This window comes from Nothobranchius furzeri, chromosome 6 (genome assembly GCF_043380555.1).
Source record: "Nothobranchius furzeri strain GRZ-AD chromosome 6, NfurGRZ-RIMD1, whole genome shotgun sequence".
NCBI lineage: Eukaryota > Metazoa > Chordata > Actinopteri > Cyprinodontiformes > Nothobranchiidae > Nothobranchius > Nothobranchius furzeri.
In genome coordinates, this window is record NC_091746.1 from 65,168,116 (window position 1) to 65,187,665 (window position 19,550).

The window sequence follows — 19,550 nt, forward strand, 5'->3', positions numbered from 1 at the left end:
CACTCCAGTAAGATCTGGACTTCACTGAGACATAACTAAGTGCACAGCACATCTCATCTCAATAGGTTGACTGCCGACGGCCTCTCGGAACAACCACTCACAGATACACTTCCCATAAAAACCAGAAACTAGACGCTGAAGATTGGACCTGATCTCGAGTGAGAGTACACACCTTTGGTTTGGCGTCAGGGGGAACCCATCGATACCAATCACCCAAACCTAACCGTAACCCTTACCCCTAAACCTCACCCCTAAGTCTAAAACACTGTATTAGGACCAGGTTTTGGTCTTAATGCAGCCCATCAGTCTTCAGATGATTAGTGAATATGCCAGTCCTATGTAGGATAGTTAAACAAGTACACACACACACACACACACACACACACACACACACACACACACACACACACACACACACACACACACACACACACACACACACACACACACACACACACACACACACACACACACACATATTTTTTAAGGGCTGCCCAGCCAGACTGTTTAAATAAAACATTATTCTTATCATTTTGACTTTGAATAACAATTGATTCCTTTACTTTAAAGACCTGTGTCACAACAAAACACACATTTCTGTTCTCTTCCTATCAGCTCTTTTCTTCTCAGAAACGTGTCTCAGACAGCCACAGCAGCAGCTCCCACTGACTTGGACTGAAAATGATGGATAACTTCCTAAAACTGGCTGAATTTGTGTTTTCTCATCAGAAATGAGCATTTTGCTGTTTGAGTTCTTTGAAAGCAGAAGAAAGAGCCTCTGAGAAGTGCGGTTTCTGTTCTCACAATAAAGCGCGACGAGCCTTCCAGGTGCGCTAGAAGACAACCTTCAGCACAGATCCATTCATTCTAGTCATGTGAACAGGAACCTCACGAGTCATTTCGTCTGTCTGTGCAGAGGCGCGTCTTTCCTTTTCATGTTGAAAAGTTTCTATTTTGGGAAAGAAGAAGTACAAACATGTTTCCTTGCTGTTGAAAGCCGTCTCCGCCCTGCCACGCTCATCGCAAAACCTCGCTGCTGAGTTCCTTCTTGTTCAGTCTGCTGAGAGCAGTCGCCGAGTGCATCATGGCTGTGAATGGCAGCAGGTCAAAGGTGTGAGATTTCCCCAAAGCCACCATCGTGGTTTCAGTCTCTGACAGACGCTGGCAGCGAGTTGAGTTCAGGTGGTTCTCATGATGGACCCCAAACACAGCTGGTTTGGAGGTCTGATCCTTGGTAAGACACTTTCAGACTAAACATTCTGATTCTCCAGGAGGAAACGGGCTCTCTTGCTTATTTGCAGACAGTTTTTCTTTATTTTTGTCAGATCTGATTGTTTTTTTCCCACTGAAGGTTTGATGCTCATCTTCTTCACTCCCATCTCTCCTAATCAAGGTAGGATCTGATCTCTCATGATTTCTTCCTATAATAAATTCAATTTCAATTCAATTCAAGTTTATTTCTATAGCGCCAAGTCACGAAGAGAGTCGTCTCAAGGCACTTCAAATAGTAAACATTCCAATACAGGCCAGGGGTCTCATTCATCAAACGTTGCGTAGAATCCTTACTAAAACCGTACTTAAACTCAGCAAAAAAAAAGTACTTACGCTAAGTAGGTTTGTGATCTATCAAACATGGAGCACGCACAGCTGCACGCAATCTCCGCTAGGGCTGGGCGATATGACGATTTTAGACCGTTTTACGATCTACACATCTGACGGTCTGTCATTTTTGAGAGACCGTTTTATCACGGTTCACAGCTCTGCTGTTGAATTTCTGCCTCTGAATGAAAAGGGAACTTACCCCAGGCGAATGACACGCCTTTGTTTGACCCTTAACCAATCAGAGTGAGTCATAGTAATATATTAGTGCCCCGCTTGTTTTCACCTTCACCTGTGTGTGAACAAACATGGCTTCGCCGCGGCTGAGCGACAACAAGGTTTTCGTTCCGAAGAGGAACGCAGGGTTTCCTTAGCGCGCGGCGCTAACAACTTAGTGACGTGACATGTCTCGGAGAAAGCGTAAAAACACGTTGGACGCTTCTTCTGAAGCAGGAAAATAACACCGCTTCTTAAGCAGAGCACGACGTCGCCTCGGCTCGTTCACCCTCTGCCGAGCCGGTACCGGACTGAGCTCGGTCACTGGGTCGATGGAGCAGCCCCGTGACTGCCTGATGGAAAACCAGCGGGTTTCATCAGACTCGTAAAGTTTCTTGTTTTTGTTAGGGACCCCCTCTATTTTACCGCTCCCTCTTGCAGTCTTCCCCTATTAACATTTAAAATGATTCTGTAAACTCCGTGTATCAATAGAAACAATCTCTGCCTCTGCCAGCTGCAGTAAATGTAGTTTCCAAATAATAAGAGGTGCATTCATCTGTGTATCTCCTTTGATCCGCATTAGTGACATTTTCAGCACCAGAACAGGGAAGCAAAGAAAGATTCCTGAGTTTGTTAGTAATTTTATTTATTAGGTGCATCTGACATGTGCTATTTTTCTCTGAAATGAGATCAAATCAGTGCTTCTATGGGTTGTCTCCAATCTGCACTGGAAAATTTTACTTTATTTAGAGACTTGTTGCAGAAAATATTCAGAATGCGCAGTTATTTGCTACCACAAGCGATCTCTGGTCCAGCCGCACATCAGAGCCGTATTTGAGCTTAACTATCCACTACATGAGCAACTGGGAGCTACATAGTATTTTGAACAAGTTAATGTTTGCACAATACGTTTGCAATTGACATGTTTGCACTTTAAATATGTTTACGATTTTAATTTATGTTAAGTTACTTGAAAAACGAGAAAAACTGATTTTTGTAATTGTTTCTCTCAGGGCTTTTATCATCTCTGGTGTGAGTTTAAAATATAAGTGTGTTAGCACTGTGCTGATTATCCCTAATATGAATAAATGTTTATTTATTCAATGTTTCTCTTCTTTAATACGCAATTGAAGTTATGCTATTCATGGATAAAAAAAATCGTGATAAAATCGAAATCGTGATAAAATATTGGAAAAATCGTGATATTCTATTTTTGCCATATCGCCCAGCCCTAATCTCCGCTTCATCAATCAGAGACTAACAAGAATGTTTCTCAGCTGCATTTTAGGCCCTGTCCACACGTAGCCGGGGATCTGCCAAAACGTAGATATTTTTCTACGTTTTGGCCTGTCATCCACACGAAAACGGAGTTTTTTCACACGAAAATGGATCTTTTTAAAAACTCCGGCCAAAGTGAAGATCTGCGTTTTCTCTGTTTTGGGTGTCTGCGTGTGGACGGACAAAACCAGAGTTTTAAGGTCCGCAACGTCACTTTCCGCGACAAAAGAATGCTGACATCACGTGTGCGACCTGTGTTTACACTAGCCGACAGCATGGATGCCCTCAGAGCTGCGCTCGCTTTATCAATTGTCCAAGTGCTTTCTGCTTGTTTGTTTTTGCAAGCGGAATTACTGCTCCTTGCGGAAGACCACAGACAAAGGACGAGGTTAAGAACGGGGAAGTACTGCCGCCTACAGGTCTGGCATGTCCTTAACAACGTATTTATCCGGGTACGTGTGGACAGAGTTTTTTTTAAAACGAGGTGGTGTGAATGCAAGTTTTTGGAGGGGTGGATATTCGTTTTTAAACAAACCCGGCTACGTGTGGACTAGGCCTTAGTCACATCCCGCCCTCACCACGCCCACTTACTGCCATAAATAGTCAATGCAAATTGCCTTGTGGATCTCATGCATATACATAAGCCGGCTGTTGCAGCGTTCCGCCAATGGCATGGCGACCTTAGATCAAGGAAGTGCAATTTCACAGAAGCAGAAATTGAGGTATCTGTGGGTGAGGCGTGTGTGTGTGTGTGCGCGCATGTGAGTGTAAGTGTGTGTGTGTGTGTGTGTGTGTGTGTGTGTGTGTGTGTGTGTGTGTGTGTGTGGAGGGGGGTCTTGTTCTGTGTGAAAACGAAGCGGTACAAGTGATAATGCTGCTGGATTTCATAATTGTATCCTTCTCAGCAGCAGCACTGCAGGTGCTCTCCATGTCCAACATGGGCGTAAGCCAGGTCCTTAGTCAACTTAAAGTTGCGCACATTTTTCCACTAAGTTTTCTTTCATAAATCCCAAAGTTTGCGTGGAAAGTTGCTTACGCAGTTTTCCGACCCCGTTATGTGCATGAGCAAGCTTGATAAATGAGGCCCCAGTTCATTAAGCCAATCAGTAAAAAGTTTCCTGTGTAAGGAACCCAACAAATCGCATCAAGTCACTGTCTAGTGTCAGTGACTTTACAGCAATCCTCATACTAAGCAAGCATGTAGCGACTGTGGAGAGGAAAACTCCCTTTTAAAAGGAAGAAACCTCCGGAGGATCCTGGCTCAGTGTAAGCAGCCATCCTCCACGACTCACTGGGGATCGAGAAGACAGAGCAGACACACACACGCACACGCACACACACACACACACACACACACACACACACACACAACATATATTGTATACCAAGTAGTGTTTCTGTGGGTACATTGTGATTTCTTAGTAAATATTCTATTTGGTGAGAGATAAACTTTATTGTATTTATCCTAGTGAATCTATAATTAAACTGATAAACTAGTAGTAGCACATTTAATGTCAAAGAGAGTAAAATGTTATCATCAGGAGAGGGAGAAAGTTTAAGTGGTTAGCAGCAGTGTTCAAGCCACCACTGTTTGTGAAGTTATTTCCCATCATGAGTAAGGAGGCGTTCAATCGCTGATTCTCCTCCTGTTTGTGAACCTTTGTAACCACCACATTGTGTTCCAGTCAGCTGCAGGTCCTCGAACATTTCTGCAGAATTTCGTCACTGTGGCATTCATCCAGGTGAAAAAAACACTGAATATCATCCATCTGTTCATGCTGAAGCCTGGAACTGGATTGTTTCTGCGTTTACAGGTGGAGTCCGTCAGCTGGACTGCTTTGGGCATTCCAGTAAAATAAATGAGAAAAACTGCACGTGGGAATCCGGACGACGCGCATCGGGAAACACTTACACACTCGTCGTACAACAGCAGAGCACGAAAATCCTGCAGCAGTAGGCAGCTCACGGTTTAGATCTGCAGTTTGCTCCTTCAAATTGTCGTTTTCATGTTTTTTGTTGTTTCTGTACAGAAGATACTGCCATCAACTTCGCAATATCACCAGATTACATCAAAGCATTCCAATCTATCGGGGTTTGAACATGACAGTGGAGATTTTTGAAAACCCAAACACAGCCGATTGCACAAAAGCAGTTTTCAGAGGTTCACCTGACAGCCTGTGTAAGTCCAGAAGAGAATTCCTTACTCCTTTTGAAATGAATTCCCAACACATTGTAAATTTAAGGATCGTTCTTTGAATGCAACTCTTTCAGTGCGCTGTGGGCCTCCTGACAAGGTTTCCTTCCGTCGCATCGCTGGAAAACTGGACGTGAACGTGAGCTGGCAACCGAGAGACAAAAAGTTCATCAAAAATTTCACAGCAAGATATAAACAGCCTGCTGATCCCGGTTGGACTGAGGTCAGGAACCAACCTGCTGACACTGGAATACTTGGTTTTAGTGAAAGATTAAGACACATATGGTACATTTTAAAACAAGAGGAAAAAAATCACGTGTAAAGAAGACCGAGGATCAAATACCAAGTTTACTAATGGCGTTTTAATTTCATGTTTATTTATTTGGCTGACGCTTTTATCCAAAGCAATTGTAAACCTATAGGGCATGTTGTGATCTGTGGGGAAAACCGGAGAACCCGGAGGAAACCCATGCATGCATGGGAAGAACATGCAACTCCACGCAGAAAGGCTGAAGCCGGATTTCGAATATGTTCACATATCCTTCTTGGGAATGTGGAAATCTCCGATCAGGTGGGCGGGAAAAAGACAGGCAGAGAAGTCCGTGGTGTCCTCCTTAACCCCTTAAATTTCCAGGTTTTATGAACGCAATGGGGTTTTGTCCAATGGGCGGGATGCTGGAATTCTAAGGGGTTAATTTAGTAAACAAAGGCGGCTGTGAGCATTGTTGCTTTTGAAGACTCTGGTAAGGCTTCCTGCTCGCTCCCACCACTTGCCTTTTTTACAAGACAATGCTGCCAGTTTCACGCAACGCTGAGCCGGCATCAGGCAGCCTTGGGTTGTCCATAAGTGGTCAGACTGTGGCGGTGAAGTAGTGCAATTGTGTCCTTTTTTTTACAAAAGATTACGCGATGGCGGTAAAAAGGGGGTATGGGGCGCTGCCGCGGACTTTCATTTATCTTGGTCACAACTTACTTTTTATTTACGTTTTTTTGACAAATCGCTCCTAAAGGCGGCTGCACGCCACATTTCCTGTGTGAACTGGTGATCTGAGCTACAGCTCTAACTGAGAGAAGCTCCTGGAGCACTGCATCGCTCCAGTTTATCATCTCAGCTGGTTCTGTTAACAAAAGCGAAACTTGCTGTTTACGTTTATTGTCAATATAGTTTTGCCGCCCGGAGATCGGCAGTAATTCCATACGTGATCATGATACCACCCTCCGCTGTGCCAAAGCGTAATAAAGCATTCACAAGTCCCGCAACACCATGCCGCCACGGTGAGTTCATAAGACACATCGTAGCGGCAGTATTACGCTGATTTGCCTGCATGGTGCATCTTCTAAAGAGGGTTACTGAGACTGCTGTGTGCTCTTCACAGCAGTTTGTCCTCGCTGCAGTCAGAGATGTTTACTCCCCAGCATACAGAGTAAAGCCTGAGTCATGCTTCTCCGTCAGCTCCAAAAGGGACAGATACGCACGCACGGACGGAGATGTTTTGCTCTCATACTTCTCCGTCTCCTGGGGAGTGTTGCAAAGCAATTGCCCGGCAGGACAACAGAGGGCGTAGCGCTGTTCTGTGGCATCCTGTCATGTATCTGGTCCAAGATAGTGTGTTTAGATTGTGTATTTTGTATATAAGAGACTTTTAACACGAACAAATTTGTCTCTCATCCTCCTCCACCTCTTCATGCGCTCGCCACCTCTAAACCCACGTTTCCTGTCATTTCCGTCCACAAATAAAACGCTTGCTGCGCATCTTTTCACTCCTCCAATCACGGGGGAATTAAACGCTCATGTTTTTAGAGTTTTTTCGCGAGGTATTCTTCAAGCTTCTCCGTGTCTGCCACTAGTTATCCTCGGCTCTCTCTATGTTTTTGAGGGCGCAATGGCGGCGGTGTGGACGACAGCGGTGCCCTGACCAATCACAAGCTTGCGTTGTCCATCTCGACGGACGGATGTTTGGAAAAGAGAGCTCGACTCCGTCCGTCCTTGCGGAGCTCTCCAGCAGGCCCGCAAGGACGGATAATGGCGTTGCGTGTCTCCGCACTGATGCAGACCCAGAAGCATGACTCAGGCTTAAAAATGAATCACGCATGCGGGAAGACCTTCCTGGCTGATTCTACCCGCCAATCGGAGGCTCCCACTAAGTAGGCGTTAATCTCAGCTGGCCAATCAGTTGGCATTGGGTCAGTTCAGCCTGAAACAGACCACAGAGGAAGGAGGTCTGGAAAATTGGTTAGTTGAGCACAGAAAACACACCATCTACCCAGATTATACCACAACATGCCTTATCAGGGTGAGTCCATGACGATCCAGATGTGAAAGCGCCGCCATTTTTTCTATGCGTTTGCAATGATTTCTAGTATAAGTCAATGCCTTGTGAGTTGATTTCCATAGGAAAACGCTCTGGCGCTCCTGTTTCAGGAAGTAGAAGTTAATCAAATTGATCTGAAAGATTAACCGAAGTTCCTTATTGCCTTCCTCCTGGTGAATTTAAAGGAAATAAGAAATGTTGGTTTGGTTTCCAGCCCTTCACTCGTGGATGATCTGCTCTGTTCACAGTCACATCTAAACTATCACCACGGAAGCAGACTCAGAGAAAGTTTCAACTCGTCGTTGGTCTACGTCATGCAGATACGATGCGTCACCAATGATAAATGCGTCCAGTGTCCGTGGAGTGAAGAGTTCCCTGTCCCGTCGGGTGAGTGCTTGTACGTCTGCGTTTATCTGAACGTAAGCAGATTAATCCTTCATTTTGCTTGAAAAGAGGAATGAGTGGAAACACCTGGTTACATTTTTGTGATTCTAAAGTCTCCTTTCAGAACTCACAACCCAACCCGTCATCAACAGCTTCAAAGACACAGACATCGCTGACAAACCAGGACGCAGACTGATCTTCCTCACCTGGAAGGTCTGTTTACCCCCCCCCCCCCCTTTTTTTTTAAATGACTGAATAAAAAGGTTTTCTGCTGTGATGTTGAAGTCATTCTGTCTGGCAGTTTCCTGCTGAGGAGCTGTGTGACGTCTATGTTGTGACTGTCTGGAAGGCCTCAGGAGAGGCACCACTTCAGCGGATTAAAATCCTCCAGCCTGAGATCACGCTGATTCTCTCCTATTCAGCTTATCAGCTCAACATCAGCGCAGTAAACAACGCCAGCGTCTCTCCCCCTCTGAGCCACGTTATTCCACAACGGGAGTACTTTAACGGTACGAGCTCATGTGGTGTCTTTTTATTCCAATCAGTGACAGAGATCAATTTTAACCCTTCTACTGTCCTAATGGGTGTGAACCCAAGAGGAAAGTTGACCACTGAGCAGGGTTGACTGTTCATCCCTTGGGTCCGTGTGACAGGGGTGAGGGGTGAGCACCACCTCACCCCTGTCACCATGGACCTCAAGGGATGAACCATCAATCCTGCTCAATGGCCAACTTTCCTCTTGGGGTCACCCATAAAGACAGTGGGAGGGTGAAGCCTCGGAAATGTGATGAAGTTAAATGATGCGACTCTTAACAGATGTAGAAGACTGGGAGGTGAATGTCACAGTTCACAGCAACACCTCTTTTACCGTCTACTGGAGAGAAGAGATCGTTAAAAAGTATGTTTGCTACATGGTGGAGTGGAGCAAAAAGGGCCATCCTGTTCAGTACCGGTCCTTTTATGAGAAGACTGAAAACCACAAGAACTTTTCTTCTTTAACAGGTAAATCCTCATAAACACCAAGAATCAGAATCAGAAGCGTTTTATTGCTAGATACCACACCGTTTTATTTATAGAAGCGCTCTCAACATGGCATTACAACCAACCAAAGTGCTGCGCAAAGTAAAACAACAAAAGCATGAAATAGTTGAGTCATAAAATCAATTAAATGGTAAAAATGGTAAATGGTAAATGGCCTGTATTTGATATAGCGCCTTCTAGAGTCCTGGAACCCCCCAAGGCGCTTTACAACACAATCAGTCATTCACCCATTCACACACACATTCACACACTGGTGGGGATGAACTACAATGTAGCCACAGCTGCCCTGGGGCACACTGACAGAGGCGAGGCTGCCGAGCACAGGCGCCACCGGTCCCTCCGACCACCACCAGCAGGCAGCGTGGGTTAAGTGTCTTGCCCAAGGACACAACGACAGCGACAGACTGAGCGGGTCTCGAACCTGCAACCTTCCGATTGCGGGGCGAGCACTTAACTCCTGTGCCGCCGTCACCCCATTATTAAAGAATGATACAACAAAGAACGGTACCAAAAAAAAAACCAATAAAAAATTATTAACTGTAGTCAAACCACAGATTTAAGATGGGAAAACCACAGTGGAAGGAGGTATGACAAATTGTTGATGCTAAGAAGCGAAGGCCATGGAGAAGTAACGCGTTTTCAGCCTCGATTTAGAGATGGGAAGTGAGGGTGCTCGTCTAACCAGAAGGGGTGGAATTCCAAAATTTTGGGGCATGGAAACAAAAAGCCCTTTCCCCACGAGTCCTTAAACACCTTAGGGACGGCGAGGAGGAGTTTATCTGCAGACCTAAGAGCACGAGAAGGGTGGTAGAAATGGAGGAGTTCACTTAGATAGGGAGGGGCCTGACTGCTTTAACATTTGAATGCAAGTAGTAGGATTTTGAAGTTGACCCTGAACTGAACAGGCCACCAATGCAGTGCTTTCAGAATGGGTGTGATGTGCTGTCTTCTGTCAGCTCCAGTCCATATGTGTGAGAAATCACAACATTAGGAAATTGCTCCAGTAATTGGTGGAAAATGTCCTGGTCCTCCCGATGGCCAGTCCACCACTAGAAGGCATAGAGATTCACAAAGAATAATCTCAAACATTCTCAGAAAAGGTCAAATGAGGTATTTGGACAGGGCAGGACTGCATGGTGACACACTGGTTGTGCAGCGCACCAGGCTAAAGACCAAAGGTGACAGATCATTTGCTGCTGTGGCCCCCAGACTCTGGACCTCTCGCCCTGAGCCTGAGATCAGTGGACTCAGTGGTCTCCTTTAAAAAAGCAGCTGAAGACTCACTTGTTCAAGCTGGCTTTTGTATGACCTTCCTTCACTGTCTCCTTGTTCTGCCCCCACCCCCCCACCTATCCCATCTTCCTCAGGATCCACTGATTTCCCTCTTTCCTATTCACTCTCTCTTTCTTCACATTTTTTACATCACAATTTTCTATTTTTGCTCATTTTGGATATATTTTTGACCATTTTCTAGGTTCTTTTTTGTATTTTTACATTTTTTTTGTTTTTGTGAAGCGCCTCGTGATTTTTATCTTGAGAGGTGCTATAGAAATGATACTTTCTTCTTCTTCTTCAGTGGGTAGGACTATTGCTTTGAAGCAAGAAGGTTGCAGATTCAACACCTTATCCGCATGGAGTCTGCATGTTCTCCCAATGCACGCATGCATGGGTTTTCTCTGCATGCTCCAGGTTATCTGTTTGGCAGATGCTTTTACCCAAAGCAACTTTTAAAGGACGCAGTTTATAATCTGTGGAAAGAAAGCCACAGAGTACCTGGAGAAAATGCACACATGCATGAGGGGAACATGCTAACGCAACGCAGAAAGCCTGCAGGCTGCAACACAAAAGCTAAAAGCTGCGCCGCCTCACAACACATATGGTGTTGCTTTACGCACAAATGAGTTGAGCAAAAGCATGTTGAAAACAGTGATTTTCACACCACATTTACATGTAATCACTCTATCCCGTTTTAAGAGACCAACAACCGGTGAGCGTAATAACCAGCAGAAAACACTTTTGAGTTATGGAGATGCTGTTCTCTACGATGAAGGTGTCGCTTTCTTGCAATATGCAGAACAACTGGAGCCTTACAAGAAATACAGCCTCACCCTTCACCTGCGGCCAGACAAGGACACCTGCAACATGAAGGCCATCAACGACAGCGAGAGCACCTACGGGACCACGCACTTTTACTTCCTCCAAGGATGTAAGTCGAGTGACTCATTAATCCAGACAACAAATCCACGATTTGGTTGTTTTTAATCATCTCCATGTGCCCGTAGCTCCAGTGGGCGCGCCGGCTGACATCAGCTTTCATAACAAGACGGTTAAATCAGTGGTGGTGCAGTGGTCGTCCATCCCAGAAGAGCAGATCAGAGGGTTCCTGCTGGGTTACACGATCCACTACTCCGAGCATCACCAGAAGGGGATGAGAACAGAGAACAGTATGAAACCAAATCAATTTTCATCTGACAAAATCAAGCAAGTGATGTTTGTGGAGGTTTTAGTGCTTCTGCGAATATCTTCTCAAATGTAATCTGATTATTCTGAATGGGAAAAGTTACTATGAGCTGGACAAAGTCAGGTGTGTTGAATCCAAACATGTTGGTTTGGGGTTCTCGAGGACCAGGATTGGACGGCAGCCTTGTAAAGCCTTGCCTGATGGGATGTGTTGAACACACACATCACAACTGTAAGAAGTCGCAAAATCTGCAGCAACGTGTTCATCCTTTCTTCACAGACATCACAGTGGCTCCGTGGATTAACAGGCATGAACTAGGGAACCTCAGAAATGGAAGAACGTATCAGGTCCAGATTTCTGCTTTCACCTCTGCAGGAGCAGGAGTACGGAGTGCTGAAAGTGTCTTTAAAACAAATCCCAACGGTTAGTCTTTTTAAACACTTACGGTATACGGCCTGTGTTCGTCTAGTGCCTTCTTAGGGTTCTACAACCCCCCAAGACGCTTCACAACACAATCAGTCATCCACACATTGGTGGTGATGAGCTACATTGTAGCCACAGCTGCCCTGGAGTGCACTGACGGAGGCAAGGCCTGCTGAGCACCGGCGTTTCCATTCCATCTGACCATCACCATCAGGCAAGGTGGGTTAAGTGTCGTGCCCATCGACACAACAGCAGCCTTCTCTGGCCAGTGCCGGAATCGAACCTGCAACCTTCTGATTGCTGGGTAAACTGCTCTACATCCGTAGCTACTGCTGCCCATTTAAATGGACAATTCACATCTTTTGAATTGTCTCTGAGGAGAGCTTTGAACAATACCTGTCATAGATAGGCTAGCTAGCCCCTCTGAATGACGAGATTGAGAAGCTAACGACTAACAGTACCAAGACCCGGGTGGATTGTTGCTGTTTTTAAGACAACTTCAGTCCCAAAGTTTTATAGCCACTTGTGCGATTTGTTGTTTGTTTAACCACAAATGGGGCAACGGTGGCACAGGAGTTAAGTACTGCCGCTGCTGTTGTGTCTTTGGGCAAGACACTTAACCTACCTTGCCTGCTGGTGGTGTTCGGAGGGACCGGTGGCACCTGTGTACAGCAGACTCGTCTCTGTCAGTGCGCCCCAGGGCAGCTGTGGCTACATCGTAGCGCATCACCAACAGGGTGTGAATGTGTGTAAAAAAAGGGGTGAATGACTGATTGTGTTGTAAAGCACCTTAGGGGGTTCCAGGACTCTATATCAAATGCAGGCCATTTACAAATTAACCACTCTCCGTTATTCCACTAGAAAGTCTAAAATTTTACATGCAAAAATAAAAGTGCTATGCTAGCTAGCTGCTAGTTTTGGCTAAAAGTAACCATAGATGTAAACAAATGTGTACATAATATAAAGTCATGTTTGCCAAAATTCATGATTTTTTAGACTGGACTTGTCTGAAGACAACAGCGATTGTCTTTGATTTTAGCCTGATTGAAACTAGCTGTTAGCTTGCAAATTCACTCAGAAATTACTTGTTGTTTTTTAGATTTACGTCACTTTAAAAGATGTGAATTTCTGCCATAAAGCCACCAATTGATTGACATTTAGCATTATTGTTTTCTTCACAGGACATTTTTATCAGACTGGATTAATCATAGCCCTCTCCGTTGTTGCAACCGTGCTGATATTTGGGACTCCATTACTAAAGAGGTGGAACAAACATACAAAGATTTTGTGAAGTGATATTTTTGAATCACCATGCTACTTCATACAAGTCGACAACGTCTTCTCCTTCTCTGGCCAGGGCTAAAGTCATCTTGTGGCCCAGCATGCCCAACCTTGGAAACAGCATTGCAGTGCAGAAAATAGACGGGCACGGTCAGCTGGTGAGTGTCTTTCTCTTTCAGTAAAAAGCCTGAGAGGAAATGTCCGCAAACTGTCCACTTTCTGTACTCAGGAACTCTTAGAAGCTTGTGCAACTCTAATAGTGGAAGAGTTGGACACCAAAAGTCTTCACATACTTGAAAGGGAAGACGTCAGTCTTGCTGGAACTTTACCAATGACGCTGCCACTTCTCAAGACTGAAGAGGACGTCCAGGAATCCCCAGAAATAGCTTGCAACTGGATCCAGACGGACACAGAGAGCGCAGCTGGAGATAACCTACCCGAGGATACGGCAGAAGCATTATTGGACACACACCGGACACAAGTCCATGGGTTACCTTTGGACTTTGCAAGTGATTATACAACAATGGAGATGTTCCAGCAGCTAATGCCCCAGGATGGGGTGGCAAATTCAACGGTCACTGTAGCCATCGAGGACAAGCCAGAGGACTCGACTGCGCTGAAGTCTATGAGGCGTGACTATGTAAGACAGTTCAGCACTAGTCCACCATCAGACAGTGAACACATGGTTACTGTTTTATGACAAAGATGGACTGGTGAGGACAACCCTCCAGAATCACTACGTAAGGGACTCGGTCAGAGAATGAAGCGGTCCAGGTATGGAGAGCAAACCAAGCAGGTTTTGTATGAGGCTCTGTATTCAATCACTCATTAGAGCAGAATATGAAATCACTAGATGACTTCATAGGGAAATCCAATAATCATTCACATCATTTTGTTTTTGAGACGTGACAATGAAGAAAACATCCTGTTTGACCATATTTGGCAGTTTCCCCACAATGATATCCTTGATTCAAGCAGAATTTTTCTTATCTGTGTCTTTGGTTTCCCCAACAGCCCTCGCCCAAGAACACTTGGGCAGCTACTCGCATCCTGTGGGTGACAAAATACCTAAATACATGAATGAAAGTTTTCTTTCTTGAGCGGCCCGGTATGCACAGGAAACGTGTTCATTTGAGTTAGGGCACCTTTTAAGCCAAGGCTTAAAAAAGGACTGAAAATGGCTGAAAAATAAGCCAAAACCCAAAGAAAACTTTGGAAAGGAATTATGGTTTAGTTTAGTTTAAGTCGGGCAGAAGTTAGGAAGACCAAAAGGTCTTATAAAGACAACATCATGACACCGGTGAAACTCCAAAAATTATTGTGTAAAAGTTCTTTGAGAAACAATATTGTAAAAAGGTTAAATATTCTTAACTCGAGATGCATTTCACACTCTCATTAGCAAATTAAACTATTTAGCATGCTAACTAATATAGCTAGCCCAGCTTGGGCTTCACTTCCTGTTCAGCTGCTCCAAGCTGTGATGGTAGGATTCGTGCTGGAGGGGGTAAGAGACGGTCAAAGGGCAGTTGGATGGATGGATCATGATTCAAGGGTTCACAACAATTGGAAGAGGGTTTTCCAGGATTATACAATAAAATCACAATGTGCGTTTTCCCTGGCGTTAGGGGGAAGTACCTACCTGGATTATTGAAAGCAAGTGCTATTTTTGTTTTTGAGTAAGACCTTACCAACGGATGGCCATTAAGGTCAAACGTCCTTGTGAGTGCAACCTCCAGCAAAATCCCTTTCACCACTGGCAACAAGTGAAGAGGTAAATGTGTAAAACAATGTTTATGAATGGCAAAGTTTAGTAACCGCTTGTTACAAATCAGTAAATGCATTTTGTCCTCACGGGCTCCCGTAAAGGAAAACATGACTTACTCTACGTCTTAAAGAGCAAGTCACCCCCTACCAGAGTATTACTCCACTCCCACTTCCTGTTTGAAAAATGCACCAAATGCTGTTGTCTAGCAGACCGAGAGGGCAGAGCCGCTAACACACACACACACACACACACACACACACACACACACACACACACACACAGGCTCACAATGACATTGTGACATCATATGGTACCAGTTAACGTTCTAGGGTACCTCTTAGCCAGTAGCGATGGCAGATTTAAATTCAACTGCAGTTTAGTTTTTACCTGACAACGGCACAACACTGACAGTTTTAGGCAGAAGATTCCAATTTTAACTAAAATGCACTAAAGTGCAAAACTACTGACTACACGTGTCTGCAGCACAATTATACACACATTTATATAGTTTATCAGAAAAAAAAGTTGATTTGGGGGTGACTTGCTCTTTAACCAGAGACTTGGACCCGCTCCCATGTATCTTAGACCCATTTTTTGTGGTCATATGTTACAAAGCAGCAAATACTTTTCAGCAACTGAGCATCATTTCATTCATTTTCAACATTTTGATGGATATCTCCAGAGATTATTGGTAAAAATTACACCTTGTCTATTTTAGTTGATTAAAGGTTTTCAGTTTTTTACCAAACCATTTCATTTATTGCTTGCCATCAGTATGTAAGTAAGTAAAGTAAAAGAAGAAGAGCATTTCAGGCAATATGGCAAAAAAATGCTCCATCTCTGACCCCACCTTTAACTGCTTAACCATAACAGGCACCGCTCACCAGCTGGCTACAGAAGCCCCAATAAACACAAAAATTTGGACCACTGTATTATTTGAAATGTTTCTATAAGTGTTACTGAGAGAGGTCCTACCTCAAGTGGAGGAGTTTAAGTATCTCGGGGTCTTGTTCACGAGTGAGGGTAGGAGGGATCGGGAGATCGACAGGCGGATTGGTTCGGCGTCTGCAGTGATGCGGACGCTGAGCCGATCTGTCGTGGTGAAGAGGGAGCTGAGCCAGACAGCCAGGCTCTCGATTTACCGGTCGATCTACGTCCCAATCCTCACCTATGGTCATGAGCTTTGGGTAATGACCGAAAGAACGAGATCGCGGATACAAGCAGCCGAAATGAGTTTCCTCTGTAGGGTGGACGAGCTTAGCCTTAGAGATAGGGTGAGGAGCTCGGACATTCGGGAGGGACTCGGAGTAGAACCGCTGCTCCTCCGGATCGAAAGGAGTCAGTTGAGGTGGTTTGGGCATCTGGTCAGGATGCCTCCTGGACGCCTCCCTGGGGAGGTGTTTCGGGCATGTTCTGCCGGCAGGAGGCCCCCGGGTCGACCCAGGACACGTTGGACAGGTTACATCTCCAATCTGGTCCGGGAACGCCTTGGGGTCCTGCCGGAGGAGCTGGTGGAGGTGGCTGGGGAGAGGACGGTCTGGAGCTCCCTAGTTGGGATGCTGACCCCGCGACCCGGAAAAGCGGAGGAAGACGATTTTTTAACGAAGTGTTACGGACAAATGAATTGCCACATTTGTTTAAAATAATGTGCTTTATTACTCAGTTACTGAAGGAGGAATATGTAACTCATTACTTTTGCTATGCGTTACTACCAACAATGCTCTTGGCTTCCCTGTAAATAAGCAGTTGACTATCAATGAGGGGAAATGTATTTATAAAACACATCAGCTGAGATCTGACGTCAGAAAAAAACTATTTTAAGTAAATAACCTCAGTTTCTACTTAAAAGGGTTTGAAATAAACAGCCAGAAGATAAACGTAGTTACTGAGTGAAAAGTTCCTTTATTGAGAGCTTTTACAGACAGATATCATTTAAATTCTCAATATTCTGTACATACATCCAAATATTTTAAAAACGTCACCAAACCGTTACAAACTCGGTACCAAGCCTCCAGTTCCCTTGATGCAGAACCATCAAACAAATTCACACACATGATGGATTCTAGGACTACTTCGGTCAGTTCTGGCTGCAGTTATAATCATCAGTTTGATTATTTAAAAATACAATAAAAGAAAAGAACAGCAGCCATTAAAATTGAATCTGAAGAGGAAACAAAAAGTAAAATGTAGCTTTTACTGAATCTGTTCACCGTTTTGCACATCTACACTCGTAAAAACAGCAATGTTGGAAATTACACAAAAAAACGGGAGAAATTTCTTAAACACTTAATTTAACTTTATTTTACCAAAGAAAACTCCCAATCCTTAAAAAGAAGATCTCCGTTTCATCTGTTCAACATCTATATTTTATTAGTTTCCTGTACAATCCTAGTACAGGCACTTCCTGACCCTCTGTGCTTATTTGACCTTTGATCTTTTAGACATGTACACACACACAAACACACACACACGTCGGCTAAATGAGAAAAGCCTTCGTTAGAGTAGGTCTACAGCAACAACACAGGATCTGTGGAACACCTCAGTTGCTGGTTGATGTTGGAAAATGCGTACAGAGATAAATAAAGGACACTTTCCATGAGTCAAAATGCCAAAAGTTCTCTCAATAGCACACAAAAGTGTTTTCTTTTCTGCCAAAAAGGTTCACAAGAGGATCACAGAGTAGGGCGATAGTTTAGCTACACTTAGTTTGTCTGGTTATTTCTGCAAACAGATGTCTACTTTATTACCAGTCTGTTTTATAAATGCCAGTGTCTGTAAACATTCTTTAATGATCATCCAATCAGGTCTTTACGTATGTCAAATACTGCCAAGAACAGGAGTTACATACGACTGGATGCTTAAACGTTAGCTGGTGATTCTGTTTAGAAAAGGGTTTTTCAGGTAGTTTCATTTGAAACATGATAGTGAAGGCATCAGTGTTCTGATTAGTAGTAGACTGATATCAGTAGGCCCAAATATACCATCTTTTAATATATCAGCATCTCCTTAGTAAAGCTGATTTAAAGTCAGGCACGTCCCTGGGCAGCCTGGTTACACTGATTTGAATTTAAATGAATGGCCGTTTCTCAATATGTGTACTTGTCTGTACTTGTGTACTTGATAAACATCATCAGCTTTAGCCCAAGTACTCTTCCAATCCCAAGGACCAGAATATACTTGTTAAATGACACGTACGCGTGTTTAAAATGGCTGCCTTGCGTAACTTGAGCTGATTTGAGACATTGTTTGTGCACATCTTCCGAAATTAATGTGTTTTTCTGTCGTTATCTCAAAACTGACAGTTAGTGAGCTTTTATTTTAGTTGTACCCACAAACCCGGCTCTCTCTGTCCGGTCTGAGTAGTCTAGAGCACCCCCTGATGGAACACTCCATTACTACATGCCGCGCCGTGCAGCAGCAGCATGTGAGCAAAGACGCAGCCTGCTGCCTGCACGAACGCGACGTTATAAAGCAAGTTTCTTCTGCTCAAATTTCCTGGATGTGTTCCTGTTCTGCTCGTTGTATCGAGGATGCATCCTTCTGCAGACTTGGGACAGCAAAGTATCCCACAATGCATTGCGTCACAAACCATTATACTCTGAACGTCAGATGTAGTTTTATATCAGAAAGACTAAAAAATGAAATATAAATCTGTCAGTTATTGTAAATAATTGTGTGTAACCTATAAAATTTGCTGTGTATGTATACGGTTGTTCCAAATGCCGTCCTCATCTTCCCATACTCGGCAAAACGAACTTTCTGGTGTTCTTGCCAAGAACATACTTGTCAAGTACACAGAACGCAACAGCTTACTCGTGTTTAGAGAAACGGTCCATATTTACGTTCCTGAATAACAACTACACAATAAGTACTCTAAACATTTATTTTCAACCATTTTTTCTTTTACCAGATTTGAATAGTTAATAGTTAACTCAGTTAATTTATTTGTTTGATTAACTTTAGTTAGATACAGATTTTAACACTGGGCAGTTAGTTAAATTCAGTGTTGAAAAGCAGAGTCGGCGTCAGAACTTTTGTGCATTAGCTGATGTTATTAGTGACATTTTAGCAGGTAAATGAGGTGAAAAATGTCTAGATATCTGCCTTTAGCTGACCGTGACCTCCACATATCGGTATCGGCAATAGAAAACCAATATCGGTCAACCTCTAGTTCTGGTTTGTTTTAATTATCTGACTGATGATTAAAATCCACAAAAGCTGTAGCAGAATCATGTTACTCTAAGAATTGGAAGTATTTTTTTTTTAAATAACCATCTCTCGAGTCCTTAGTGTGAGAATCCAAGTGCAAGTACGAGTCACATAGGTTTAGCCCAGGTTGAGTCAAGTCACTAGGTTCGACAGGCCAAGTGCGAGTCCCAAAAACAATCTTAAAGTCTAAACCCAATGTCCGGTTTCAACCACCTGTTGTTACATAGTTGGTTTTCCGACTTCTTGATTCTGTCTGTTGGGAATTCTTTGAACTGGTCCAGCTGTCAGCAGGAGAAGCCAGCTCTGGCTCCAGTGAAACACAGAGTGGAAACTTCCCCCAAAGGCCAAATAAGCATTTTGCAGAAATCTTCTCAAGCCAAAGAGATC

The 19,550-nt window shown here is 44.0% G+C and overlaps 1 protein-coding gene across 1 annotated transcript; it reads left to right on the forward strand.

Moving 5' to 3' along the window:
- Window positions 1-1,065: 1,065 nt before the first annotated feature.
- LOC129164449 (interleukin-31 receptor subunit alpha) lies at window positions 1,066-14,032 on the forward strand. The gene is made up of 16 exons (XM_070552448.1): window positions 1,066-1,234; window positions 1,352-1,393; window positions 4,779-4,835; window positions 4,908-5,046; window positions 5,124-5,272; window positions 5,365-5,510; window positions 7,848-7,986; window positions 8,108-8,196; window positions 8,285-8,492; window positions 8,800-8,985; window positions 11,099-11,230; window positions 11,307-11,468; window positions 11,765-11,908; window positions 13,090-13,171; window positions 13,266-13,347; window positions 13,419-14,032. Exons 1-16 carry the CDS (start codon window positions 1,192-1,194, stop codon window positions 13,887-13,889), a joined length of 2,271 nt encoding a protein of 756 aa, XP_070408549.1. The 5' UTR covers window positions 1,066-1,191; the 3' UTR covers window positions 13,890-14,032.
- Window positions 14,033-19,550: the final 5,518 nt, after the last annotated feature.